Genomic DNA, 26,538 nt, shown 5'->3' on the forward strand with positions numbered 1-26,538 from the left:
GACAAGAATCATGATTGCTGTTATACTTGAGTGGTATTTGGAATCGCCTTTGGGCTCATCCTTAATGGATGACGGACGGCAACTCGGCATGGATGGGTTAAGTACTTACTTTGTGGGGTGTACATGGGTTAAGACAGAAAAACAACATAAATAGAAAATGAAATATGATGTAAATGGGTTTGTGTCTGTTATGTGATCATCAATAAGGTTGTTATCACGGCACTTGAGGTGTTCTCATGAGATAGGGGTATTTGTAACAAGCCACAAGTGACACCTAGTAGATGATTTGACAAACGTTTATTCCATCAGGCTCTCTTGACCACTTGGCAAGCTAGTCTAGATGATGAAAACTAACCATACAGCAATAGCCGCTCACGGCATTAATAGTGATAGTACAGTGTCATGACCTCATTCATCCCCTAGGTTCATCATGTCCGTCCAGAGATCAACTCTCACCCTTCCAACATATATCATTCATAAGTCCCTTCCAAAAAAAAAGTCAAGTATTCGTCATCACGTCTCTTGTCGAGATGGGTGCCTCTGTAGCGGAGCTTCAGGGCGCGTGTGCGTAGGTTGTAACATTGCTGAGAATGGAACCTGTTGAGTGCTACCAGGCCTTAGGCAGAGTCGCTGTCCGAGACAGGGTGAAGCACAAGTTTACCATCAGTGGCAATATTCTCGTCGGTGTCTTCGTCTGAGGTGCTAAAGTCTCTGTCGGAGCCGTCCTCGTCGTCGTCCGTCTCGATGGAGGAGGCGTCGGAGAGGGTGTGGTACTCTGTTGAGTTGTCTGTTAGCAACGGAAAGATGATACAAGTGTGTATCTTACCAAGAAGATCATTCGCGCAATCAGAGGAGATCTCGCAGAAGGAACCTGCCTCCTCAACAATGGGGACGGGGTTGAACCCGTTGTTCCAGTAGAACTCGTCCGGCTTGCCAGGGGAACTGGGAGGGTTGCTCTGCTTGGCTGACTTCTCAGAGCAGACGTCAGGGGCGCTGTAGAAGGAGAACCCAGGGAACCGACGCTTGCGAGGCGTGTAGTAAGGGTTGCTTCCGGCATCGTCTGCAGCCGGAGTGTAGAAGTCTCCACCAGTGAAGGCCGTGTTGATGTTCGTGTAAGACTGAGGGCCTGGGCAGGGTGTCCCATACCCGTTGGTCGACTTGTAAGCGCTGAATTCTTCCTGGTCGTCTCCAGCAGTCTCATTGAAGTCGTGGCTAGAGTGGTGGCCGCCAAAGGGACTAGCCCGACTTCCAGGGGTAGTCGACGCCTTGTTCTTGGACTTGCTGAAGAAGGAACCGAAGCCGCCGCCCGAGGGGAGGAATGATGGCAATGAAGTAGTAGACTCCAAGTACTCCTCATAGTGATTGTGAGTGTCCTTGGACTCGTCGGCAGTGTAGGCAAAGGGGCTTCGGAACCCACTCTCGTCGGCAAACTTGGTTTCGTGAGGAGACCTAGGGTTAGAATAGAAACCACGGTCTTCGAATCGATCAAAGTCTCTGCTGAATGCACCCTGAGAGTATCCTTTAGAAGGAGTCGTCGTTCTGAAGCTTTCAGGGGTTCGGAAACCGGACCCTGGACTCTTCATCGAAGATCGACCACGATGAGGGTGAAGGTAGTCGCGGGTATCTTTGTCATTTTCGCGGGAGTTGTCAAAACCAGACTTCTGGCGAGAGATAAGAGGCGAGCTGGGAGGTCGAGAATATCTCTTGTTGTTCAGAGGAGTGTCAGCCTCAGCCTCAGAAGCCTCGGTATCTGTTGGCAGAGTCGTTCGAATGTCGACAGAGTCCTTGAATCGCACAGTCTTGCTACCAGACGACTTAGATGAGGTCGGGATAGAGTCACCGGATCTATCGGACTCGATGGACGCCTCTCGAGGCCGAGCATGCTCGAATGGTTGTTCCTTTGCCCGTCCGGGGCGCTCCAAGGGTGACCTTTCTTTAGCCAAACGAGACGAGGGTCTACCACGCTCACGCACATGTGCTTCATCGAATGGAGTGGGAGTTTGTCCTCGAGAATGATGTCCTGGCGCGAGATCTTCGATGTAAGGTGCTCGATAGTTGGCAGGCTTCTCAGGTCGAGGAATAGACTCGGCATCTATCTGTCCAGAAGAGCGACGCTGAGCTCTGCGGCTAGCAGATCCAGTGACACGAGTAGGATAATCCGGGGACAGCGGGGAGACATCTCGATGGTTCGGATGAGCGTCGTTAGGACTAAGGGGTTTAGAGCGTCTGTCACGAGGTTCTCTGTACCGAGCTTCCTGATGTCGAGAAGAAGCCTCTCTCTTGGGAGCTGGAGACTCGTGAATCTGGCCACTGTCGCGGTGTTTCTTGTCCTTTGTGCTGTAGCGTCGAGGAGAGGGTGCTCTTCTATGCGGAACTGGAGACTTGAGAAACTGCTCTCTAACACGAGACGGTCCACGGGTGCTCGCACACTGAGGGACCATGGAGTCGACTTCGTCATCAAGATCGGATTCGAGAGGTGTCCACTGCGTCCTTTTATCTGGAGAGCCCTTCAATAATATTGTTAGTGAGGAGTTTCAAAGTTGTCGTGTAGAAACTCACTGTGCCAAGGACAGACATTTCGACAAGACCAATGTCGTCTTGGACCTCCATCCGGCAGTTGCCACAATAGTTTCGCAGCATGGGCTCGCCTGGAAGGATGGGATGCTCCCTGTGAAACTCTCTAGATCGCGCAGAGCCGCAGCTGAAGCAAAAGTGATATTCCTCGGCCACGCCTCGCTTGACCATCATGTCCTGGCATTTCGCACAGATACTGAGCTTTCGTACTCCAACCGGAGGGTAGGGATACTTCTTATGGAACTTTTCAGAGCGAGAGACGCCGCAGAAATGGCAGAAGTGAAATTTGTCACCGCGCTCCGGGCTCCGCTCTTCCTGGCTCTGTAGTTCTTGCTGAATGGATCTCTGGGCGATTCGAGTTTCACTGAGAGCGTTTTCGGAGGGAAACTGTGGTGAGTTGAGTCTGATCAGAGGAGAGCCGGGAGTGGTAGATGTCGACGGGAGTCTGGCATGCATCGTGGCTTTGCCCGATATGGCCTTGTTCAGTGTCGAGTTGAGCTTTTCTTGGAGAGAACGAAGGTCTTGACGTAAAAACTGATTGGCCGGCTGCTTTGAGAGATCCGTCATCTTTCCGTCGATGCGCTTCTGAATGCGTTGCAGTTCTTTGGCGTAGGGCCCCGAGTCTTCAGCCCAGTCAGAAATGGTGCTTCCATGGCTTCGCCCCTTGGGCTTCTCAATTGGTGACTTGGGACGGGGAGGCACGGCGGTAGGTTGCGCAATGTCGCTGGTGAGGTACTGGGCCGTCTGGACTGGCACCTGAACAGTCGATGATTGATTTGGTACAAAAGCAACTGGGTTTTGATAGTACACTGGTTGCTGTGGCCGAACAGGCACAGCACCAAAAGGTTGATTAAGATTAGACGCAGAAAAAGCCGAAGCCGAAGCGGGAATAGTACAGTGGTTTCCCGACTCATGAAGAGGTGTGAGAGGCGGGAATGTTGCTGAGGGTCGTACACAAGAAGCAACGACATGCTTGGGCATGGCGTGGGCAGATGGCTGGCGAGAGGTCGAGAAAGAGGTCGAGGACCTCTTGGAGTTGGATAGGGAAGAGGAGGACCTTCGATGGTGGCGATGGTAGTGTCGTCTTTTGGAAAGAGTCTTCTTCTCTTTGTTCTTCTCCTTGTCTCTCTTCCTCAGCGAAGGACGTCTCTCGGTGCGAACCTCTTCCTCGTCGTCAGACGGAGCAGAGCTCTCAGACTGTGAATCCAATTCGTCTTCTTCATCATCCCCAGAGTCGTATTCAATCCTGATGCGACCATTCTTGCCACCAGCTCGTCCGCCAGGCGTAAATGGGAGGCCAAAGGCCGCCGCCAGGAGGTCAACATTCGGACCACGCCGGCCGCGAGCCTTGCTGAAAAGGCCCATAGTTTGGTAACCCAGGAGGAGCACAAGAAGGCGAAACGGGTCGTGATCTCTGTCTATTCGGTGAAGAAACAAGTCTAGGGGCGGATCGGTTTGAGGTCAAATGAGTGACTGCGGTGGGTGGTAGATGATAGGGGTGAGATGGAGGAATGAGGTTGGAGATGTGAGGTTCAGATTGAATGTTTTGACACGCAAGAACCAAGACAGACGCGTTTTAGACTCTTGGATCTCGTTTCCCTGGCCAGAGGGCCCGTTCGTGCGTCGACTTGTCTGAACAGCTGTTGCCAGCTGGCGGAACTGGCAGCTGTCAGTATGCACTGCCACCCACCAACCACTGGTGGTCTTCGGTTTTTCGGAAATCCAAAGACATACCTTGGATGATAGAATGTTTTTTGATGACTTTGTCAGTCTCTTTGGTGTCCTCGCTGCTCAAATCTGGAAATAGGGGTCAGTGTCGATCCTCACAGCCATTTCACCCAACCCAGCCAGCTCACCGAATGCTCCCGTAAAGGCGCAGAGACTGACACAATGACTCGTGTCCAATTTCCTTGATATATCGATCGCTTCAAATGCCTTCCGGTCGAACCTTTTGCCGTGACTCGGGGAGATCAAAGCCTCGTGACCGCGGAATCTCGGAGGTGAAAGCTTTGTTGGCCGACTCAAGGCGAAGAAGTGTGACGATGATGAAGATGGTTGCGAGTGTAAAGATGAAGATGAACAGATTTGAGTTCAAAGAGATGAAGAGGAGTAAAGATGGCCTCCTAGGCTGTATCGGTTGCGCCTTCTTTCATTTTCCTATCTTGTGCTCTTGCCCGATACCTTTCATCCTCCGTTTACATCGCATTGCCTTGACAATTCATCACAGCAAACAGCCGCTTTGTCTTTAAGAAACAATGTCCTATTTCGTCATACTCTGTCTGCTCCGCCTCTCGCGTTTGAAGACAATGAACTGTAACATCGCAGCAAACGGACGCTTCGGAGCTGGATGCGGTAGGCTGCCATATCGGGAGCCGACTACATCACACCAACACAAAGAAATCCGGCCTCTTCCGCGTCAGCTTCAGTCAAAATAATACAGTGATATACATTTCGAATGCGCTTTTGTCTACATGCATCCCATATGGGCATCCTTTATCCTTTCCCTATGTAATCCCGCGCAAACCTACTCAACTCCATCTAGTCAACCCGGAGAACACGGGCGCCCCTCTTCTTCTGCGACTTCTTCTTCTTCTGGCCACGGTCAAACGCCGCAACAGCCGCGTGGTCACGGCCCACGTTGTCAAGGTCCTTGACCTTGTAGATGCGGATGATCCAGTTCTCGCTGGTGAAGGCCTCCTCCATCGTGTTGAGGACGGGGCCCTGGTCAGGCAACCGGACACCACGCACGCGATCAGCAACCTGGCCAGCGGGGAACAGGTTGGCGTAGTTGTAGTACGACATCTTGTACCTAGAATAGCTGTCAATATCAGTCTTCCCCCAAAGCAAGAGCAATACTCACATCAAGCTGTTCTTCATTGTCTCGGTGGCATCGGCATCCACCTTGTACTCGCCACGGGGCGTGAAGAAGTTGCGCTCCTTGACCTCATCAGGCCAGATACCCTCGGCAATACGGACCATCCAGAGGAACTTGTTGATATCATCGCCCGAGTATCCAAGGAGACCACCAAACACAATGAGGACGTAGTCGACCTCGTGCTGGCGCATGATGGGGTAGCTGACCTCCTCACGGGAGCTCATGGCCTTGCCCACTGTCGCGATGTGCGTGTTGTTCCACGTGTTGTTGTCAACCAGAGTAGGGCGGTCCGCCATGCCACCAATCTGGTAGCCGTAGTCCCACCACGACATGATCTTGGCGTCCTCCTTGGTGTTCTGGCGAAGCCACTGGTACGCCTCTCGGTAGTCATCAATGATGTGCTGGCTACCATCAGGCATTCGGCTGGCCAAAACGACCGAGGGCGACGAGTAGGCGTTGGAGGTGACCCAGGTGCAGTGAGTGACAAACATGAGCAGGTAGACGGTCATGGCAGCAGTCACAACAATCTTGGAGAGAGTCGTGTAAATGCCAACCTTGGGCTTCTGCGTCGCTCGCAGACCACCCTTGGCAGTCTTAGAGGCGTCACCAGCCTTGGCAACATCCTCGGGGCTGGGGGTCTTGATCTGAAGATAAGTGTCGAGAACCTGAGAGACCGCAATGGCGGCAGCAACACAGACGACAGGGGTCAGCGTCAACATGAGACGGACCATGACACCGGCAAAGTAGCTGGCGAAGAGAGAGTAGACGACAACAAAGACATGCTCATCCCGCAGGTTCTGGAAGCACATGTAGACACCCGCGGGGAAGAGCCAGATGAGGAAGTTGAGATCAAAGAAGAAAGATGGCCAGGCGGTAGGCTGGTGCTCCGAGACGGAGGCAATGATGGGAATGTGAATCTTGGCGTAGCTGGTATCCCACAGAGAGTAGAATCGGCCGTTCCAGGGGGCAATGTATCCAAGAGAGGTCAGGCCGACAACGCCGGCGACGCCAACACCGAATACCGCGAACAAGATAGTGTAAACGAAAGTCTGGAACTGCTTGCCAGAAATGGCAGATCGAACGTACTGAATGAAGCCGATCAACTGAACGAAACCAAAGATGCCTAGAGAAGGATTAGCATTGGAGCATAGGTAGCTGGTGCTCTTGGATGGATCATACCTAGCGCAGGCATATGCTCGCTGGTCTTGACAGGCAAGAAACCGACAAAAGGAATTTGCATGCTAGCCAACGTGCCGAGCGCGTACCACGTTGTGTAGCTGACGTATAAGCGGGTGCTATAACGGCCCATAGCAATCAGAGTGAGGGCGTGCACCGGCAGCAGACATGTGATGAAGGCGTATCCACCCCATGAGGCGACCATGTAGCCGTAGGACAGCGCGCAGAGCGCGCCCCAGAGCATCGAGCCCAGCTTGAGAGCCTTGATCCAGAGGAAGAAGGTGAAGACGAGGAGGAAGATGGCAATGGCCTCGTTATCGTAGCTGCCAGCAACAGATCGCGAGATGTAACCAGGGGCGATGCCCATAAAGATGGCAGCAAGAAGACCAGCGGATGGCGATGTGGTCATCTCGTTGGTGAGAAGATAGGACGCGTAGGCAGTCAGGCCCGAGAAGGCAGGGGCGAGAAGAACGCAAATGTTTCGAATGTCGACGGGGACAGTGAGGTAGCGGAGGGCGTGGTAGATGACGCCGCTCGTCACCATGAGACCAGGATAGAGGGTGCCTCCGGTAACCCGCCCGAGAGGATACCATGTCCGGTCGTCAAACCAGTCCCAAAACTTGTAGAATCCATTGGCGACCAAGTATTTCGTCGCTCGGAAGTTGAACCACGGGTCGACTATCATGGGGTTAGCTCGACGGCCTCGACGCCTCATTAGTATCTGGGGATGGACTAACACTCGTGGATAATGCTTTCAAAACCTGCGCGCAACGAGTTAGCAGCTGATTCTTCATCGAGAGCCTGCGCTGGAGAGGTTCTCCCACAGCGCAGAGCGTGTATCATGGGCAGGGGAAAGACTTACGAATCACAGAGAAAAGACGGCTGGAAATGGCAGCGCCGGCAATGAGAAGAAGGATAACGACCCTGAGCAGGGTCCTCGTGTCTTTGCCGGTCACCGCGGAAAGCACATCTTGGTTGTTGGCCGCCATGATGAGCTGCGATTGTCGACGATGGTTGCCCCTTGGAGTTGATGCAACTTGTCGAAGACAGACGAGACGGGCCCGAGATGTTGAAACTCTACTGGGGAAGCAAGAAGGACAGCTTGGAGCTTATGCCAGCTGTGGCCACACACACCACAGGGGAGGAAGGTGGATGGGGCCGTTTGAGGTACGTACCTCTCTTTCCTTTTATGAGGCAGCGCGCGTCCCCCCGTGGCCCCGTCCCCCCCCTCCACTGTACAGCCGGGGCGCCCGCCGGAGCCGCAGTTTCGCCGGCTCTTCCCCAGGAGCTCAGTTATCCAATGACGACCAGGTCATTCTACGTCAACCTGATGAATCGGCCGAGAGGGGGAGTGATGGCACAGCTGCTTGCTTTTCAATTAGTTTGGGGGAGTCCATTGAAGGAGATTTCACCCATTGAAGGTCGAAATGACAATTGCTGACTGTCTTGGCACCTGCAGCTCATCATATGCCTGAAATATTGCTCAATTACTTTCTCTGCCCTTTTCATCATCTCAATGGCGAAGACCAGCTCCAATGCCAGCTTGTACTCTGTTCACTTCCATACAATCCAGGTGCAGCAAGTTGTAAACCAAGCCATTGACGTTTTGTCGTCTAAAGTTGTTATATTGTACACCCGTACACTTGTGTAGCAGGGACCTAAGGAAACATCTATGCAGGACCGCCACGTATATCCTCAAATCATACACCGAGTCTTGAGTCGAGGCTCTAGGCTCGGATTATGCCTCCGGTGGATTTGTTTCCCTACGGTTGGCCGACCTTTTCGCCCGTGACTTTCCATCTGTTCTTCCGCCTCATCCACTCTTACGCTTTTCCCTTCGCCACGACCCCATCTTAAGGGTTCTCCTTGGCAACCTTCAGCAGCAGCTTCTCGAGGTCGAACTTGGGATCCGCGGGGTCGGTAATCACTGCCCAGAGTTAGCCCGGGGCATCCTCAACAGTCGGGACGCATGAGATGCAAAATGCCGCCCTCCAATTGCTCCCTAGGGGGGGCAGATTGGGCAACGATGCCGGAGCTGACATACCAGAGTCAGCAGCTGATGTAGGGTTCTTCTGCTTCGCAAACTCCGCCTTGGCCTGCTGGATCAACTTCTCCTTCTTCTCGTACTCGTGCTGGGCGTGCTCGGCTCTTTGGGCAGCGGTAATAGCCCGCTGGTGGGTGAAGCCGTAGAAGACGCCCAGGCCGAGGGCGGACCACCGCAAAACCTGGAAATAACTCAATTAGTCTCGTCGTCAAGGCACGGAGCGATTGTGCCGCCCAGATGGTCGCGTTTCCGGCGTTGTCGAGTGCTCAGGGTCGGGACACGGTCGAGCGGGCGGCCGAATCGGCGTGGATAAGAAAGGATAACACGCACGTTCACTCCGGTCGAAGCCATTGGGGAATCGGGTCGCAAAAACTGCGCGATCGAGTGGGAAAGCGAGAGGATCGGTACAGATGATAGTCGTGGGTCGACAATGGCTTGTCAATGGACCCTGTCGGGGGTGGCTCGAGGGAATTAGGTGCGTCGGCTTGAGGTGAAGAATTGAGAGGACGTCGGGAAAAGTCGCAGTTTTTCCAGGTTTCGCTGTAAAACCAAAAAAGCAGCCGCTGGCGGCTGGGAGCTCGGGCGAACGACGGGAGCTGGAGCCAGTGACAGTGAGCCGGCCGATGGGATCACGTGCCAGGCTGAATCTCAATCTTCCAGGTACGTACCGTTCCATTGGCACTCCCACTGCACTGAGCACTGTCCCTGACTTGTCCCCCTGTGCAGGGGCTCCCGGGGTGCAAGTTTGCTGGGCGGACTGTCGCATCCAATTGGACCCCCATTCAGCAGCTACTCAAAGTACTTACCAACTTTGTCCATACACTGCATCATTACTCCAAACAACGCGATCTCAACCACAAAGACGCGCCACGGTACATCGGGATCAACTTGTCCTTTTCTCTCGTGTTACTATCAAACTGCGTCCGCCCACGACTTGCGCCTCTGCATCTCCCATCACCTGCGAATCCCGCCATCCATAGCTTCCCAGAGATCGAACTGTCCCGCGATGGGACCGTGGAACCTCCACCATGCAGCAACGTCGAGATGAAATCCTAGCAAAGAAAGCAAAGCTCGCAGAGCTTAAGCGGCAGAGAGAGCTTCGGGCCAGCCAGGCGACCGCCAGTCGCTCGAGCATAGGCACCCCTAGCGACGTTGGTCCCCTGATCCTCCACCGCCTTGGAATTGGAACCCCTCGTTGACATGTTGTCTCTTCACCACAGTTGATATCCCCGACTCCCGGAAGAGCAGATAACCGCCGCGAGATTGAATCGCTCATCAACAGCTTGGTAGGCGACAGTAGACCTGGCTCCACCGTCACAGGAGGCGCTGCCTCTCCTGCGCCTCGTGGCAGCCGTCCGAACAGCGTGTTGAGTGCTGGCGAACTCAGCAACGAGACTTCCGAAGTCGCCTCTCCCGGTCACATCCAGCCTCTTGTCCTACCCCCGAACCTCACCACTGTTCCCCTCACCACCGTCTTCGAGTGCCCACCGTCTCCCGTAAAAGAGGTCTTCTCATACAGCAAAGGTGTTCAGACGACAGAGGAATGGACGACCCCAAACAGAACCAGAGCTCAGTCTCTCATTTCAGAAGCCGACGATATACCCGTAGCAACTTCGACGCCCAGCAAGAGGCTGAGCAGGAGAGAACGGGATCGAGAGGAGGAGCTCCGACAGAAGATCAGGGAAGAGGTGGAGGAAGAACTAAGGGCGACAAAGGAGTTCCTGACAGATGGCGTGGTGCCTCCGAGCACGTCGATGAACTATCCTTCAAGGAACCTCACTGCCGAAGAACTCGACGCTGTGGCGCAGTCAGACGAGTTCGTCGACTTCCTGGAAAAGTCTACCAAAGTGATTGAGAGGGCCCTTGATCAAGAGACGTACGATATCCTCACAGACTATGCGCTGCAAGGTCAAGATGTCGAGGACGAAGACGAAGAGACTGGTAACACTGGCGGCCGCGGAAAGCATAGAGTGAAGGAGGTGGCTCAATTCTTTGACGATCGATGGTCCAAGAAGCGCATGATCAGCGGAATCGACTTCTCGCCCAAATTTAGCGAGCTTGTTCTCGCATCTTACACCAAGAACCCAACGGCGCCCCATGAACCTGATGGCTTGGTTCAGGTCTGGAACCTCCACATGCAAGATCGCCCAGAATACGTCTTTACAGCGCAGTCGGATATCCTGACAGCAAAGTTCTCGCCTTACCACAACAACCTCATCATCGGTGGCTCATACAGTGGCCAAGTGCTGCTCTGGGATACAAGAGCAAAGGCGGCACCAGTTCAAAAGACTCCCCTGACTGGATACGGACACGCTCACCCCATCTACTCAGTCGATATCGTTGGTACTCAAAACGCCAACAACATCATTTCTTGCTCAACTGATGGTGTTGTGTGTGGCTGGACCATGGACGTGTTCGCCCAGCCTCAGGAGTTGCTTGAGCTGAAGAACCCCAGCCAGGCCAAGGTGGCTGTCGAAGATGTGAGCCCGACGTGCCTTTCTTTCCCGGATACAGATCCTACATTCTTCCTCGTCGGCAGTGAGGAGGGCACCATCTTCCCCTGCCATCGATACGACCGAGCTGGTGCCAAGGCCGGCGTGGACAAGAAGATCAGCTACAAGGGACACACTGCACCTGTCATGTCGGTCGACTTCCATCCTGCCAGAGGTCCAGTGGATCTGGGTGACTTGGTCATCTCTTCATCACTGGATTGGAGCGTGAAGCTCTGGAAGGTTCGGGCACCTGCAGCAACCTCCACCATTGGCTCTGGGGATGGTACTATCTCGCCCCTGATCGACTTTGTGCGCGAGGATGTCGTCTACGACGCCAAGTGGTCACCTGTCAAGCCCAACATTTTCGCCTTGGTAGACGGTGCCGGCTGGCTCGAGCTCTGGGATATCGCTGTCGAAACCGAGGAACCTGTGTCGCGGATATCACCCAGCGCCCGAAAGGACGGTAGAACCATGCTTTCGAAGAGTCTGAACAAGGTGGCATGGGAGCCCAACGATGGAAAGCGTCTTGCCACTGGTGGCATCGACGGATCCCTCACAGTGTTTGAGGTAGCCAGCGGTCTGGGAGGCAAGGAGGGTTTGAAGAATGAGGACTGGGCAAACGTGAAGAAACTTGTGAATAGACTTGAAGCGGTAGGGTCGAATGGTGCGTTGATGGATTAAGGACGTGTATTGGAGTATTGGCAGCATAGTGGGCGCATTTCTTGTGTTCAGGTAGTTGAGCAGAGAAGATGATTGTATACCCCGTGAGATTTTATATCCTGTGAGAATTATCGAGCCTGTCTAATCATTCATTCCGAAGCTCTTCAGGTCCTGATCACTCAAGTATAGACACTACCCTCCAAGCTTTATTGGACGAAGCCAGCTATTTAACATTCTTGGAGCCTTTATCTAGTAGTCTAGAGTCTATAGAATTCTATCAACTCACATCATGTAATTTATTCTTGTATTCGTCTGTTGACAGGCCAGCCCCCTGTCATCCTCACCGGGCAGTTCCAATGAGATTGGACGTCACGTGCATCAGATCCACCTGAATGTTTACCAACTTTTCGCTTGAGCCTCAACAACTTTCCTCTCTCTACCTCCTACCTACCCCAAAAACTATCGGAGATGAGACAGGCACCAGCCGCTCAGCTGCTGGGGGTTCATCGCCTTCCCGTGTCTAACTGCGTGACCAGACACGTTGAATGGCGATGACTAGTTGTACTGGTAAGTTGTTTTCCTCTTCTCGCGACACGTTGAACATTTTATGATGGCATTCATTTTTATGAATTCTGCAATTCTGAATGCCAATTTGGCATCCTGTGGACAAACTCTAGCTGAAAATATTCAATCTCTTGCAATTGTTGTCAGGTATATCCTAGATAGCATGCTAATTCATCAACAGATTCCCTTTCCAACTGCTCTTAGGTCTCCATGGGCACACCCGCAGGGTAACGGGCACCAGCAGCCTCAAAGTTGTCCACCAGTGGTCGGATAACCTGCATCTCCTCCTCGGTGAGCTGGAAGTACTGGGTGTTCTCCTTGACTCGGGCCGCTGTGCTGGCTCCCGGGATGGGGATGATGGTAGGAAGGTGGTGACGCTTGCTGAGACCCCTCACCCAGGCAATTGCCAGCTGGGCTGGGGTACAGCCCTTCTTCTTGGCGAGAGCCTCGACCTCCTCGACGAGCTTGAGGTTGTGCTGGAAGGCATCGGGCTGGAAGCGCGGCATGATGGAGACAATGCCCAATTCCTTGAACTCGGAAGCGTCCTTGAACCGGCCAGAAAGCATCTATGATAGCGATTAGAACTAGAGCTGTATGCATGAAGCTGGTTTTACTTACACCACGGCCAATAGGCGCATAGGCCAGAACTGGGATGTCATGCTCGGCACAAGCTTCGGCAACCCCGTTTCTGAGGATGTCGATGGAGAACATGCTCAGCTCAACCTCGACGGCAACGATCTTGGTGATCTTGGCAGCTTCGTGGATGGTCTGGGCACTGCACTCGGAGAGGTAGATGCCACCGATCTTACCCGTGTCGATGTACTCCTTCTGGATAACGCTAAAGGTCTCCTCGAGAGGGACGTTGGGGTCTCTCCTCGAGCAGGCAAAGGCATCAACCTTCTTAGTTCCACCGAGCTGGCTGATGATGTTGTCGAGAGATCGTCGGATGCCCTCGGGTGTGCCGTTGGGCATGTGGTTGTCGAGATCGTGGCCGCCCTTGATGACGAGGAAGACCTTGTCGGCATCCTCGGGATACTTGGTGAAGTAGTGCTTGAGAAGAGTCATGGAGTTGTACTCAGGGGTGCCGTAGAACTCGGCGCCGTTCCAGACGTTGCAGCCGTTTTCGAGGGCGGTGTGCATGGCCTCGATAGCCTGGTCCAGAGGGGGAGGAGTAGGACGCCAGGTGAGGCCTGTAGGTTGTCAGTGGAGATGCATGTAAGTTGAGTATAGCGAATTCATACCCATGAGGCCGTAGCCAAGAGCGCCGACTTCCTTTCCAAGAATCTGAGGCATGTTGGGCTTGGTGTAAATGTATTGAGTAAAGGTCTTGGAACTGCAAGGTAAGATGTAGAGGAGATGGTGGAAGTCAAATTGTCAACTGATGCTGCTGCTAAATGATTCTATCCTGAACGATATAAACATCCATTTTATATTCACTTCGTTAATCCTTCCATCGGTTTTGCATGTAACTCCATTTGTATCATCGTCGGGTTTACAGCCTCGCCTGGTTAGATAAACCCGTCAAGCTCCACGCCACGTGCCGAGACCCGCCGGCAGGTTCCGCCTAATGCAAGGAGCATGGAGATAGGAGCAAGGCCAGGTTCTCTAAACCCGCAATGGAAATAGTTGATCCCATCTATCAGGGTTGATTATTAAAATGACATCTACTTGTCGAAGAGGTAGTATGGCGTCCATGTAAAGCATACTGATCAGATTCGCTAAAAACCGTCACCCTATTTTACTATTTAAACAAGAAGTAAATAAATCTAAATACATAAAAAAAAAAAATAAAAAAAAGTCCAGTCATTATTTGCAATTTAGTAAGCTCGTAAATCATTCAATCATTTCCGACCATGGCTGGAATAATATGTGTTGCCGTCCATCTCATACACAAAGTGGGACTGTCCCTGCATCTCCGGGGGCATCGGTTTGCACCCGGCCATCTCTTGCGGTGGGCTCCAGGCTGGATAGCTCGGTGTGGACTCAGCCGAATGTACCTTGGTTTCGGCAGCTTCATTGCTTGATCTGGCGTTTCTTCTTCGACGGATGAGAAAGAAGATTCCTAGGCCAATCACACCCAGCCCTACTACGACGCCGGCGACTGCTCCACCGATGACGGCCCCGGAGGGGGAGGTGGAGGAAGTTGCTTCCTCTGGCTCCTCAGTCGCCTGTGTCTTCTCTTCTTTTGATGGTGTTGCACTAACAGATGGCTGAACCACTCCGCTGGCGTCTTCGCCGCACTTCTTGGCAGTGTCCTCGTCAAAGACTCGCACGAGCTTGCTGCTCTTTGACGGGTTGGCCTGCCAGAGGGTAAAGGTTCCTGCGTCGTGGTTCACCATGAGGTACGCCGCGGTAAGAAAGTAGCGGCCTAGAGTCGCGGGCTGGTCGGCAACGCCATTCATCAAGAGTTCCTTGACGTTCGACTTGGTAACTCGAGCTCCACTGCGATCGATGTCGACAAAGGGCACGATGTACTGGTCGTTTGGCACCCGGATCTGTAGGCCAGAATTAAGGTGGAAGGTGATGTCACCATCGAATCTAAACAAAGTGTTAGCTAACACCCGGTAGTCAAGATTAAGGAACCTACACTTTATCGGCGTCAAAGAGACGAGCTGACCAGTGGAGTCCGTATGAGGTCTCTGTGTGGTTGAACCCGGTGACTTGCTCAAACCTGCCAACATACGCGCCTGGTGCCTCGAGAAGGAGTTGTCTCTGGGGGACGATACAGCACGGCAGCGCAGTGTTGGAAGGGAAGATGGCCTCGTCAGAGCCATCGCGAAAGTTGACCCGAATGTCCGAGACGGTGACCTTCATCCCGGTCCAGCAGCCAGGAGTGCCTGTGTAGTCGTCGTAGACGAGGGGTGCAGTGTAGTTCCTCCCAATCACCTTCTCCTCGTCGTATCCGCCGAGCACAAGGGAACCATCGATGGGTTCCTTCACCCACATCCTGCCCCAGAAGATTGACCACACTCGCGAACTGATCTTTCCGGCAGCCCGGAGAGCGTTGAGGTAGGTCGAGTTGGAACCCAGGCCGAGTGGGTGGAGCAGCGTGTAACCGGCATCCCATTTGAGGCGCGGGATCCCAATGGGAAAGCCCTCCAAGGCAGGTGCTCCCTCGAGCGTGATGTTGTCGGTGCCAGCAAGGCTAGTCGACACGAGCCTCTTGATTCCCGCTTCTGAGCCTTGAAAGGTCGCCTCGTCGGTGGCGCCGCCTGCATCCCCTATGTCGCTGGCTTTATTGAAGGACTCAGACTTTTCCTCGTTGAACAGCCCGCCTCTTCGAATCTGGCAGATTCGATCGTTCCAGATGACCGTCTTGTCGCAATAGGACTGGTCATCGTATATGTAAGTATTGTTCAACTCACTGCGTAGATCAGTATGTTAGTAAGTCTAAAACATGCCTAAGGTTTGGTAAGCCCACGTACGCCCAAGGTAAGAGCACAACATTCTGCGTGGGAGATCCAAGTTTTGTCGGGATCCCCTTCATGAAAGACTTCGCAACGTTGGGAAGAACTTGGACATCGCGGATAGGAAGAGACAGGGGCTGCGTATCACAAGATGAAGCGCAACTGGCCGGAACGACCAGCAACAACAACAAATACAGAAACCGACGCATTTCGACTTCTTGCGGGTTTGCAAGACAAGACAAGAAAGAATTAAACTTACAGAAAAGACAGCCGGGCACCTGAGACAACAAAGGAGCAGGACTCACCCAACTCAGCGGTGGATCACGGGTGAAGGAAGCGTAGGATCAACAAGGACACAACCAACAGCATAAAGACGTTATGCCATTTCCAAGCTTTTTACGCGCCCGGATCGTTGTCCGAAGAGGCAGTTTCCAAGCTGTCGGTAACGAGCAATAATTTTGGTACAAGCTTATGTTTCAACAGGGATATATATGCATGCCGCAACCAACAACGCCTAGTGATTCGCCATATCGTGGGCTTTGGGTTACAACAAGCTGAATTCGGGGGCTGCGCACGCTGGCTCGGCGGCAATTCGCAGGCGCCTCCCTCTCACGTGGATCACCCAGCAGCCGCGTCCCCCGTTGTCGAGGGCCTTTTTTTAGGCCACCTAGATTCGCGCGCTCCATACCTACTCCCCCTACTCCATGCTAAAGCGAGACAACATATTCCTAGGGGTCTCTTGTTTCCTGTCGACGAGTTGTCGACTTTCTCTCTTTTCTTGAATCCTTCTACTGCGATCGATCGCATTGGCCACAGCATGATCTCGCTCTCTTCACAACCGTCCTTACCACGCAAGGCGCTGGTCGCCGCTGTCGTTGGGGCGCTGCTATTTTGGCATCTTCTATCTTCATCAGCGTCTTTGTCTACGCCTAGGACGAGCGGCTTGGAGTTTGTGCCTAGCTCATTTAACTGGTCTACTCTGCCGCAATTTCATCCTCCTTCATCAATCAAGCCCTTGCCGACCGAGGCGCCTCACAAATTGCCCCAGGTCCAGGCCAACCAGGGCAAGTTCCAACTCACTTCAACAACCAAGAGCCGCCAAAAAGCCGTCCGTGATGAGTTTCTGCGCAGTTACAAGTCATACAAGCAGTATGCATGGATGAAGGATGAGCTGGCACCCATCTCCGCTGCGGGAAAGGACACCTTTGGAGGCTGGGCGGCAACCCTAGTTGACTCTTTGGACACCCTTTGGATTATGGACCTTAAGGAGGAATTCAGTGAGGCTGCTCAAGCGGCTGCCACGCTCAACTGGGGCGAAACTCACGATGGCGCTGTCAACTTGTTTGAGACGACGATCCGTCACCTTGGAGGTCTTCTTAGCGCCTACGAACTAAGCGGCGAGGAGGTTCTACTCAAGAAGGCCGTCGAACTCGGCGAGATGCTCTACGTCGCCTTTGACACCCCTAATCGCCTGCCTGGCTTCTGGCTGAACTTTGAAGACGCCCGGACTGGAAAACAGGTTGCCGGCGTCCACGACCCGTCTGCGTCCCCCACCTCCCTAGTGATGGAATTCACAAAGCTCTCGCAGCTCACTGGTGATCCCAAGTTCTACGATGCCACAGATCGTGTGACGCAGTTTCTGGTGAGAATCCAGAACGATACACGCTTACCGGGGATGTGGCCTCTCTGCCTCAACTTTCAGAATGAGCAAGCAAACGATAACACCTTCTCCCTCGGAGCACTAGCCGACTCCCTATATGAGTATCTACCGAAGATGCACGCGCTATTGGGCGGCTTGGATACGAATTACGAGTCTATGTATCGTATAGCCTCTGATACCGTCATCAAGCACCTGCTCTACCGACCTATGCTACCAGAGAAGGATGATATTCTATTCTCTGGTGACATTCACGTCAACGACGACAAGGCCGAGTTGGTCACCGAGAGTCAGCATCTCACTTGCTTTGCTGGAGGCATGTTTTCATTGGCCGGAAAGCTCCTAAACATCGAGGAGCATGTTAATATTGGAGAGAGACTTGCCCGAGGCTGCGGGTGGGCATACAAGGCATTCCCCACGGGCATGATGCCCGAGATTTTCAACCTCGTGTCCTGCCCGAGCCTCGAGCCGTGCGAATATGAAAAGGAACGATGGGTCCCTGAGAAGGAATCTCTCTCCCCAGGCTTTCGAAATGCTCGGGACCCGCGATATATCCTCCGGCCAGAAGCCATCGAGAGCATCTTCATCATGTATCGGATCACGGCCGATCCCCAGTGGCAGGACATGGCGTGGGAGATGTTCCAAGCAATCGTCCGCTACACCACCACCCAGCATGCCAATGCAGCCATCGAGGACGTCACTAATACAGAGACCGCCCAAACCGACTCAATGGAGGTAAGTAGAACTCCTTGTTAGTGATTGATCACAGTATGCTAACACATCGGCGCAGAGCTTCTGGCTATCCGAGACCCTCAAGTATTTTTACCTCATCTTCTCACCCCCAGACTTGGTGAACCTGGATGAGTATGTGTTGAATACAGAAGCCCACCCCTTCCGCCGACCATAGTGCGAGAGTTGGCAGTTAGAATTACTATGTATAAATAATTAGCGATTGCATCTTGGATACAGAAGGACACGAGACCCGTCTATGACGACGTTAGGCTAGAACGTACACATGATAATATCCCACATGATCATCTTTACCTCAATTGCGACGTCACAGCTACAACCTGATGCTATCATGGCTTAGATCTCGATTAGCATCCCTTCCGCTGCCTCCACTTTCTGTCCTCCCTTGATCTCTCTAACCACCGTCACGTTGACATCCACCGCTGGTCGATTCATAATCTTCTGCCCCTGTTGTCCACCATCGTTGGCCTGACGCTGAGACACCGCCTTCTGCTTCCTCTTCTTGGCTGACTTGCGCGTTTCTGCGGCACGAATCACCTCTGGTGGCATTGGCATGACACCCCGTGCTTGGAGCCACCAGTCCGGGAACGTCTCGAGTCCAACCTCCGCGAGACTCTCGGGTGTCGTGGGCATGGCGTGCTTGAATCGGCATGAGAGGCCCCATCTGCACGCCCCGTAGCGGCACCAGTGTCGGCACGGAGAAGTCAGGACCGGCGTCGGCGACGTAGTCGCCGTGTGCTCCAGGTCTTGGCTGTTGTTGAGGGGGTTGTGACGGCTCGAGGCGAGGCCCTGCGCGGGTTTGAGCTTCTTGGGGGCCGGCAAGGCCAATGTAGTCTTTGCCTTGTCCTCAAGCTCGCCGGTTTCAGAAGGCGGCGGAGAAGAGCTGGGTTCGGTCTTGGAAGGGCAAGTGGTCGAGGCATCGTCGTCGGAGCACAACTGCTCCTTTTCGCTATCATCTGAGATAGAGGCAAACTTCAGCTGGTAAGTCCCGGCCTCGGCGTGAAAGGGTCCCAGGTTGATCATGTCCTCTGTCTGCTCTTGGGGCAGATACCGGGGGACTCCGATGACTTCCAGCCATTCGGGGAGCATGTCAGCGGGGATGAGAGGAACAGCTGTTCCAGGACGGACGAGGACCTGGCCGTTGGGCGTGATTTGCTCGAGGCCAGGCCTGACAAGGAAAAATAGAGGCCTGGGAGTCATTTTAGAGTCTTTGACGCGAAGTGAGTGAACGTGTTTAGCAGGCGACAGATTGCAATACACTTGGGCAGTCTCTGTCTTTAAATAACAATACCATAGGAGGACTGTTCTTGGATTGTCAATCTTGCGTGTCTTGTTTCACAGGCACTCACAGTTTGCAGTAGACAAACACAAAGTCAGTACACATGCAGTTTCGCGTAGGGTTTGTCCAACTATCGAACCTCCACACGGATCTTGACATCCAACCCGTCCACGCAGTAGCCCAGCTGTCTGGGCCCGTCCTTGAGTTCCACCTCCCTCTTGACCCATCGTCCTGCTTTGCCTGAGCTATCCTCCGCGGCGTGTGTGTCTATCCCCTTTCGTTCCCTCTCTTCTTCAGCTTCCTCTTCGTCGCTGCTGTCTCCCTCTTGATCATCGAAGCCGGCAACGGGATCCCACTCACCAGTCTCCCAGACGAGCCCCATCTTGAGGGGAGACATGTCAAAGAGTTTTCCAGCGACCCCTTTCACAGCGTAGATGTCGTATGATTTGGGAATCTGTGTGACCTTCTCTTCGCCCTTGCCCAAGTGGAAACCAACTGTAACTAACCTGGCTTCAAGAAATGCAGGATTGACCTCTAACCGGCGGTTGATGGTCGGCTCACCATACATCTCGCAAAGTTGAGCATAACGAGGATGGAGGATTAGAACTTCCGCCTCTGCATTCTCTGGCACAGCCGCGAGCTGTTTTCCAATCCGAGAGAGGTAAAACATCTCGGCGTTGGTCCGATCAGCAGGCGTGACCTGGCTAAAGTTGAGAGATTTGAGTGAGGCAAGACGGGCCACGGCGAACATGTGAGACTCTTCTGCGGATGAAGCCTTGGCATCGATATCGGCTGCATCGTAGAATGGGTTGTGTCCAATCCGCAAACCTGTTAGACCTGGAAAGTGCTTGGGTAGCTGATCCACAAACGTCCATGACTGAATGTTGTTGTAGGAAACGTCGAGATACTGGACAGAGTCGGAGAACATGGGACCTTCAGAGCCTTCTAGTGCGACAGCCGAGATGTTGTTTCCTTTCAGGTGGATGTTGCGGAGGGCCTTGAGAGCTGTGAGGGTGCTGATGTCGGCAAGTGTCGTAAACTCGTTGATCTCAAGGTTGATTGAAGTCAGAGTAGACGCAAGAGTTCCAAAGTTGACAAGAGGAAGGCTAGGAAGGTGATTTGAACCAGCATCAAGTGCAGCTAGGATGGGACATTTGACGGCGATGTGGCAGACCTCTTCCCAACTCAGCATTGTCTCTTCAAGCGACAACTCCTTGACGCCATCAATCACACCCGCGGTTTGATTGTCCAGAACATCCTGGAAACGGTTTCCACTAGAATCGTGTTAGCGCGTTGTTTGCTGTTTGCGACAGACCGGGAAGGGGACACACTTGATGCTCAGATGCTGAAGGTTTGGCAGCTCACGACAAATGTCGAGCACAGGGTCAAGCCGCTCAAACAAGTTGCGGCTAAGGTCAAGCTGGGTGATCTTGGGACACGTCTTGGCTATGACGCCCTCCTCCTCATGCTCAGCCCTCGGGGTAGCGACCTGCAGGTCCTCAAGGATGACGACGGTGAGCTCGGCCACATTAGCCTGCTTCCTTCGGATCTTCTCGAAGCCGACCTCCTCCGCACGCTTCCCAAAGAAGATGATCTCCTCGGCTGCCCTCCGGCCGTCGGGAAGGGTATACTCGGAGGCGTACTTGTGGTTGACGGCAGCCAGAAAGTGCCGCGGCGGGTCAGCAGGGCGCGAAGGCCGAACAAAGGATGCAGCGGTGGGGGACTTTGATTTGCCTGTGGCCGGGTCGTCAGTCAGCCAGAGAGAAATCTAGACCGGTATCTCGTGTTACATGTAAAGTATCGGACGCCCTTGTGGCATCCGTCGTGTTTGCCCCGGGCCGAGTCGTCCCATTCCACTCCGAGCCAGGTACCCGTGGTGCCCGCGACCTCACCGACGAACCTCACGGTGCAGAGGGCTCCATCGTAGGAGACGCGCTGCCCAATTCGGTGGGAGGATGGCATGATAATGGTTATTCAGGGAGATTGATATTGGCTGTTATTGAGTGCGCGACTTGACGATGGTCATGGTTGATGGCGGCCGATTGTTGTTGCGTTGTTGAGAAGAAAGTCCGTCAGGCAACAGAAATTTGAAGCATCATCCATGGTGTGCGTGAGAGAGAATTTGCGTGGCCTAAAACAACAAATTGCAGCAACACAAGAGGCAGCAGCAATTATCGACAAACACAACTAATGCAAGTTTCCGATTGAAGAAATTTCACGGTTGCACACTTTTTTAAGAAAATGTTGATTAAAGAGGTATCTTTGTCGCTGGCAAACACAAAGCAAAAGCAGAGGCCCGCCTCGCTAGACAAAATCAAGACAAGCCAAGACTGTCCAAGACAACAGCGAACGGTAACACTAATACACGCTCACGTTAATAATGCATCAATCACAACCGGCTCTTCTTCTCCTTCTCCTTGGCGACAACTCTAACCAGCGCCCTTCCGTTTGTCAGGCACACCTTGCCCCCTGCCACCTGAACGGTGAACCGTACCTCTTCGTACTCGCCCGTCTTCTGCCCCGTCCGCCACACGCTCGTGATGAGCTTGTCCCCGGGAATCACCGGGCTGGCAAACCTCGCCTGGAACTCCCTGAGGTTGGCCGGGTTGCTGCCGCCCAGCTCCTTCAGAATCTCGTGGCAGGCCATGTTCCACGAGTAGAGGCCGTGCATGATGGAGCCCCCAAAGCCCATGCCCGCCCCCGGCTCGGGCGTGGCGTGGAGCGGGTTGTAGTCGCCGTTGAGGCGGTACAGCATGCCCGACTGCTTGGTTGACTGGTGCTCTAGCACCAAATCGGGCTTCTCGTCTACCGGCGGAGGGAAGCTAACCGTCGGCGGGCCCTTGGGTCCCCCCCAGTTCCCCTGCGCGACATAGAACGAACTGGTTGTCACCCGTGAGTAGACTTCGCCGTTGCCCGCGTCCACCAAGTCCGACTGCGTCTCGACTACGCTGCCGGGGTGGCCCTTGTCGTAGACCCCAATCACTTTTGTGCGGAACTCGAATCTCTTGCCCTCGGACGACACGGGAAGCCGCTTCAGGAACTCCATCTTGCGCTGTCCGTCGACTACACGGCTTGGGTCAAAGTCTGGCACTCCGGGGATCTTGACGGCTTTCTGCGCTGCGTAAAAGTCCACCACGTCCTGTGTGTCGCCCTTGAAGACTAGAGTTGAGTAAACCATCAGTAAGCTAAGCACATACATCTGAAACCGAGGGTATTATTAGAACTCACGGAGAGCTACGGGGTATGTCGGGAAGACGGTAAAGCTGGGGTGAAGTTCCTGTAGGGCTGCTCAGCAACCTGTCCATCTCGCCTTGAGGTTGGAATTGTCAACTCACGTAGAGGAACTGAAGCTCATCGTCGGTACAACCAACTGTGTTGGCAAAGAGCAAGACATCTCGTCTCAACCACGAGACTTTCTGAGGAGGATATTGATAACCAACGCCTGGTCCAGACATGATGTATGTATGTATGTAAACTGAAGAGAAGCAACAAGAGGAATGTGTCTGAGCATCTCCCTCCCTTCTCAACGGCCGGAAGGGCCTTGCCTTTTGTTCTACCCCGTCCCAGCGCCCCAAAGGGCTGAACTCGTAAAAAAGCAGCCCATCTCTTGGCAGCGATTCCGGCCTGTGTAATTACACTGGTACGATGGATGCCTCATGGCTTGGTCGCTCGGAGCCGAGGCTCACGGAGCTGTGGAGCACAGCATGACCTTCATTATCAATGGGCGTCAGCCAAGAAAGAGCTCTTTTACGAGCTGCCCTATCCCTTAGGCGACAGCTGCAGCCGCCAGATGCACAGCCAAAAGTCCCTCGCCAGCCTCAAAGACAGAGTGTCAAGATGGGATGTGTGCCCAGAACCGGAAACGGAGACGGAGACGGAGGAGAGACAACAACTGATTATCTAGATAATCGCTAACTAAAATAAAAGTGCAACCGAGCGCAACCCACCCTTGCTGCCACCTGCTCTCTTCTGACACATCTCCACCCACCTACCTTATTCTTGTCAGCTCCCCAACGTTAGCTTATCAAAACTCGCCACTAACATCAACACTAGCCAAGCGCCCAGCAACAGAAGCTGCATCGCTCAACCATGTCTTCCTCATCAGCTGAGTGCCAGCACCGCTGTGCCCAGCTCATTTCTTTTGGCATGCTTCTCCAGGACCTCTCTACCCGCACCAACCTTCTCCAGCAGGACCGCCCCTCGTCGGCAGGCCGCCCACAAGCTACCTCGGCTCAACAACCCAAACCTGATGCTTCGTTAGACCAACCTGGGCAACTCCCCGATAGGACCCTTTGACTCAGCTCAGCCAAACTAGTCAGGGGTCCTCCCGCTTAAAACAGGGGTGAGCGTTCCGGTGTCCGGTGAGCCCTATCCCACTTCATGTCCGACCTCACTCTACGAGTCACAAGACTGACAAGGTGTACTCAAAGAGATCAATTGATGGCTAGCTACATATACGGCATCAGTGCTAGCTGCTGTCGTTTCAAAAACTGTACAAAAGAGTGTAGATCGTCAAATGTTGATGCTCAGCAATGGATAGTTGCGGCATTCTGGTATCGGTTCGCTCAAAATCAATTGGCACAGCCAACTCTTCCCTTGGCTCTGTCACATTCCTCCAGAAATCGATAGATCCCTTCAAGACCCTCGTAGTCTTCCGAAGGTCCCGCCATGGAGCTAGCCGGAGGTGACATGGTCTCGTATCCCTCGGTCTCAGTCAACCAGGGGTTGTCAGCCATCTCATCCATAAAGGCTTCTCGAACAAAGTCATCGTCGTCCAGGGAAGACACTTGTTCAAAGTCGTAACCCTCCACGGATCGGACCGACATGGTCGGTGAAATTGCTGACTTGGTGGTGTCGGGAGCAAAGGGAAACTTGAGGGCCATCGGGACGCCAACTTCAGTGTCAAAGTTGGGGTCCTGACCAACAACTCCACGCTGAACCCCAATGTCATCGCATAGTCGCTCAATGGTTTCAGCGTCGACTCCAGGGAACCGGACTCGCAAAGTGTTGTGCTTCTCTAAAAGAACTGGAAGGTCACCTAAAATCGCAAGTCTGCGGAGATCCGCAAATATCGCGGTGAGGTCCTGCAATGCTCGGCCAAAATCAGCAGACAGAACATCGAGGAAACCCTCAGTGTTGAGGGAAGCGCCGGCGATGGCGGCCTCGGCCTTGAAACCGGAGGTCTCAGACGCAAAGGGGATGGCGGCAGCGAGAGGGCTGAGAGCCGTGACGGTGGGGCTGAGCTGGAAGTCGACAAAGGCGCCGGGAGCGGTGTGAGCGATGGAAGAGAACTTTCGCATCGCTTCATCCTCCACGGGTGACACGGCGCGGTACTGACGGTCACCGCGGGGTCCGAGGCCGTCGTATCGGAGCTTCTGCCCAGAGAGGAAGAAGGCCCTCATGGCCTGCGAGACATTCTGCACAACCTGGGCCGGAGCGGCCGGGGTATGCGAGAAGTACCGAGCTCCGCCTCCGAGACTGTACCCGCCGGCGGTCCGGGGCATAGCACCTCCGGTCAAGTTCGGACGGAGCGTGCTGGCGAAAGGGGCTCGGCCGGAGAACTGTCCAACACGGCGAGAGGTGTTGGAGACCGGGAGCTGGGATCGGTCGAACCGGGCGGCCTTGGGCTCGGAGCTAACAAATCTCCTAACCACACGGTTGATATTCTGAGCAGCGGAGCTCGAGAACCATCGGGTATGGCGCTTCTGCTGCCGGAGGACAGCGACGGGGTGAATTGGCTGGCGGGCGACTCTGGCGGTCTTGAGTGTAAGATGGTGGAACTCGGACTGTAGCGGCCGCGTCATAAGGACGAGTTTGGTCCGAACCACGTTTGTGGTCTTGGCCACGGCGACTCGGAGGAGCCGCCGGGCCATGGGACCCAACAGCGCCTCTAAGGACGCCATCTTGAGGTTTCGTATCGTTTCCGATCCAACTTGGGGTTGGAGAGTGAGATGTAGAGGGGGGAGGCGAGGCATCCAGCTCGGGAGTTGGGGGGCCCTTTATGCGGCGATAAGATTCGCCACAATCCAGATAACGGAGGATCTCGGCAGCACCGCCACACAGCTGCCGTGGCAGAGATTGCGGGGCATTCTAGACCTAAAGTAGACTAGCGTACCCGCTCAGTCAGCACCAATATCTTCGCGCTCCAAGAAATTTTTTGATTCTTCTTCTTCTCTAAAACTTCATCCTTCAAGGTCTGGTTTGCACTCGCGACACGAGTGTGTCGTCGACCCTGCGTGACCATGATCTTCAATTGCTTCTAGGTAAGACCTCTCTCCTCTTCCCCGCGACCTGGACCTTTCTATGATGATTACTTTACACGAACAATCCAAATCATACCAAAACCATGGTGATTAGCAATCTCTAGAATTACACTGAGAAAGCTTTGGATCCCAGCACTGAGGACACCTTGTCAGGAGCTTTTACTGACAGGCTGCAGTTTGTTTTGTTTTTTCTCGGCTCTTTGCCTCGCGTTGCGCGTCCGTCTGACGCGCTCGTTTCTTCCATGATCAAAAGGTTAGTTCTTTCTTTCTGCACTTTGCTTCCTCCCCCTCTCCGTGTGATGAACAAAACGACACCAGGGATTCCTCATTCTTAATATACTATGTGGATACTGTTGTATTAGTTTCAGCCTTGTCTGACTGGAGATTACAACGCATCATTGCTTTGCCGCTTGTCTGTGTTGACGCAATTGCTAACTCGCGTTGTCAATAGGTAATGCAATCTGTCTCTTCACTCCCGAGCCTCGCCACTATATGATGAAGATTTGAACGAACGGGCGGACATAACGAGTACTGCTGCCTCCCGCCCTAGAAAAGCAAGGACGTACAAATCCTTGTGGCGGGTGTGTGGTGGGACCTCTTGTTGACACTTCGTCACCTGATCGTGGCTCTTTCGGAATTGGATTCTTGTCTTGATGTCTGGCTGAGGAACCCGGCGGCTGACTGTTGAGGATCCAGGTACCTAGAAAAAGAATTCTCTTCTTCTGCTCCATCTCTTTGTATGATGAGTTGTTTTAAAGTATTCACACTGTTTGACTCGCAACCTTCGGGCTTGTCGG

The 26,538-nt window shown here is 53.6% G+C and overlaps 10 protein-coding genes across 10 annotated transcripts; 2 read left to right on the plus strand and 8 right to left on the minus strand.

The window, feature by feature from the left end:
• Positions 1–617: 617 nt before the first annotated feature.
• Positions 618–3,939, minus strand: LRP88_08438 (uncharacterized protein; the record flags this gene model as incomplete). Its single annotated transcript, XM_083244944.1, has 3 exons — positions 618–775; positions 827–2,507; positions 2,560–3,939. 3 exons carry the CDS (start codon positions 3,937–3,939, stop codon positions 618–620), a joined length of 3,219 nt encoding a protein of 1,072 aa, XP_083099438.1.
• A 1,173-nt stretch (positions 3,940–5,112) lies between these two features.
• LRP88_08439 (dolichyl-diphosphooligosaccharide--protein glycosyltransferase subunit STT3) lies at positions 5,113–7,614 on the minus strand (the record flags this gene model as incomplete). The annotated part of the gene is made up of 5 exons (XM_083244945.1): positions 5,113–5,383; positions 5,435–6,572; positions 6,629–7,303; positions 7,363–7,386; positions 7,488–7,614. The coding sequence occupies 5 exons, from the start codon at positions 7,612–7,614 to the stop codon at positions 5,113–5,115; spliced, it is 2,235 nt and encodes a 744-aa protein (XP_083099439.1).
• An 864-nt stretch (positions 7,615–8,478) lies between these two features.
• LRP88_08440 (F1F0 ATP synthase subunit e) lies at positions 8,479–9,020 on the minus strand (the record flags this gene model as incomplete). The annotated part of the gene is made up of 3 exons (XM_083244946.1): positions 8,479–8,552; positions 8,670–8,850; positions 9,000–9,020. The coding sequence occupies 3 exons, from the start codon at positions 9,018–9,020 to the stop codon at positions 8,479–8,481; spliced, it is 276 nt and encodes a 91-aa protein (XP_083099440.1).
• A 677-nt stretch (positions 9,021–9,697) lies between these two features.
• LRP88_08441 (WD40-repeat-containing domain protein) lies at positions 9,698–11,842 on the plus strand (the record flags this gene model as incomplete). The annotated part of the gene is made up of 2 exons (XM_083244947.1): positions 9,698–9,820; positions 9,890–11,842. The coding sequence occupies 2 exons, from the start codon at positions 9,698–9,700 to the stop codon at positions 11,840–11,842; spliced, it is 2,076 nt and encodes a 691-aa protein (XP_083099441.1).
• A 743-nt stretch (positions 11,843–12,585) lies between these two features.
• On the minus strand, positions 12,586–15,872 carry LRP88_08442 (NADP-dependent oxidoreductase domain-containing protein; the record flags this gene model as incomplete). Its single annotated transcript, XM_083244948.1, has 6 exons — positions 12,586–12,951; positions 13,004–13,575; positions 13,627–13,711; positions 14,383–14,923; positions 14,973–15,749; positions 15,811–15,872. 6 exons carry the CDS (start codon positions 15,870–15,872, stop codon positions 12,586–12,588), a joined length of 2,403 nt encoding a protein of 800 aa, XP_083099442.1.
• A 737-nt stretch (positions 15,873–16,609) lies between these two features.
• LRP88_08443 (glycoside hydrolase family 47 protein) lies at positions 16,610–18,356 on the plus strand (the record flags this gene model as incomplete). Its single annotated transcript, XM_083244949.1, has 2 exons — positions 16,610–18,184; positions 18,240–18,356. 2 exons carry the CDS (start codon positions 16,610–16,612, stop codon positions 18,354–18,356), a joined length of 1,692 nt encoding a protein of 563 aa, XP_083099443.1.
• Positions 18,357–18,535: 179 nt separating this feature from the next.
• Positions 18,536–19,399, minus strand: LRP88_08444 (uncharacterized protein; the record flags this gene model as incomplete). Its single annotated transcript, XM_083244950.1, has 1 exon — positions 18,536–19,399. One exon carries the CDS (start codon positions 19,397–19,399, stop codon positions 18,536–18,538), a length of 864 nt encoding a protein of 287 aa, XP_083099444.1.
• A 209-nt stretch (positions 19,400–19,608) lies between these two features.
• On the minus strand, positions 19,609–21,440 carry LRP88_08445 (uncharacterized protein; the record flags this gene model as incomplete). The annotated part of the gene is made up of 3 exons (XM_083244951.1): positions 19,609–20,752; positions 20,810–21,212; positions 21,269–21,440. 3 exons carry the CDS (start codon positions 21,438–21,440, stop codon positions 19,609–19,611), a joined length of 1,719 nt encoding a protein of 572 aa, XP_083099445.1.
• Positions 21,441–21,867: 427 nt separating this feature from the next.
• Positions 21,868–22,933, minus strand: LRP88_08446 (HotDog domain-containing protein; the record flags this gene model as incomplete). Its single annotated transcript, XM_083244952.1, has 3 exons — positions 21,868–22,637; positions 22,707–22,755; positions 22,814–22,933. The coding sequence occupies 3 exons, from the start codon at positions 22,931–22,933 to the stop codon at positions 21,868–21,870; spliced, it is 939 nt and encodes a 312-aa protein (XP_083099446.1).
• A 1,116-nt stretch (positions 22,934–24,049) lies between these two features.
• LRP88_08447 (uncharacterized protein) lies at positions 24,050–25,381 on the minus strand (the record flags this gene model as incomplete). Its single annotated transcript, XM_083244953.1, has 1 exon — positions 24,050–25,381. The coding sequence occupies one exon, from the start codon at positions 25,379–25,381 to the stop codon at positions 24,050–24,052; it is 1,332 nt and encodes a 443-aa protein (XP_083099447.1).
• Positions 25,382–26,538: the final 1,157 nt, after the last annotated feature.

This window comes from Fusarium phalaenopsidis (assembly GCF_050370095.1).
Source record: "Fusarium phalaenopsidis strain FUZ10S chromosome Unknown contig_32302, whole genome shotgun sequence".
NCBI lineage: Eukaryota > Fungi > Ascomycota > Sordariomycetes > Hypocreales > Nectriaceae > Fusarium > Fusarium phalaenopsidis.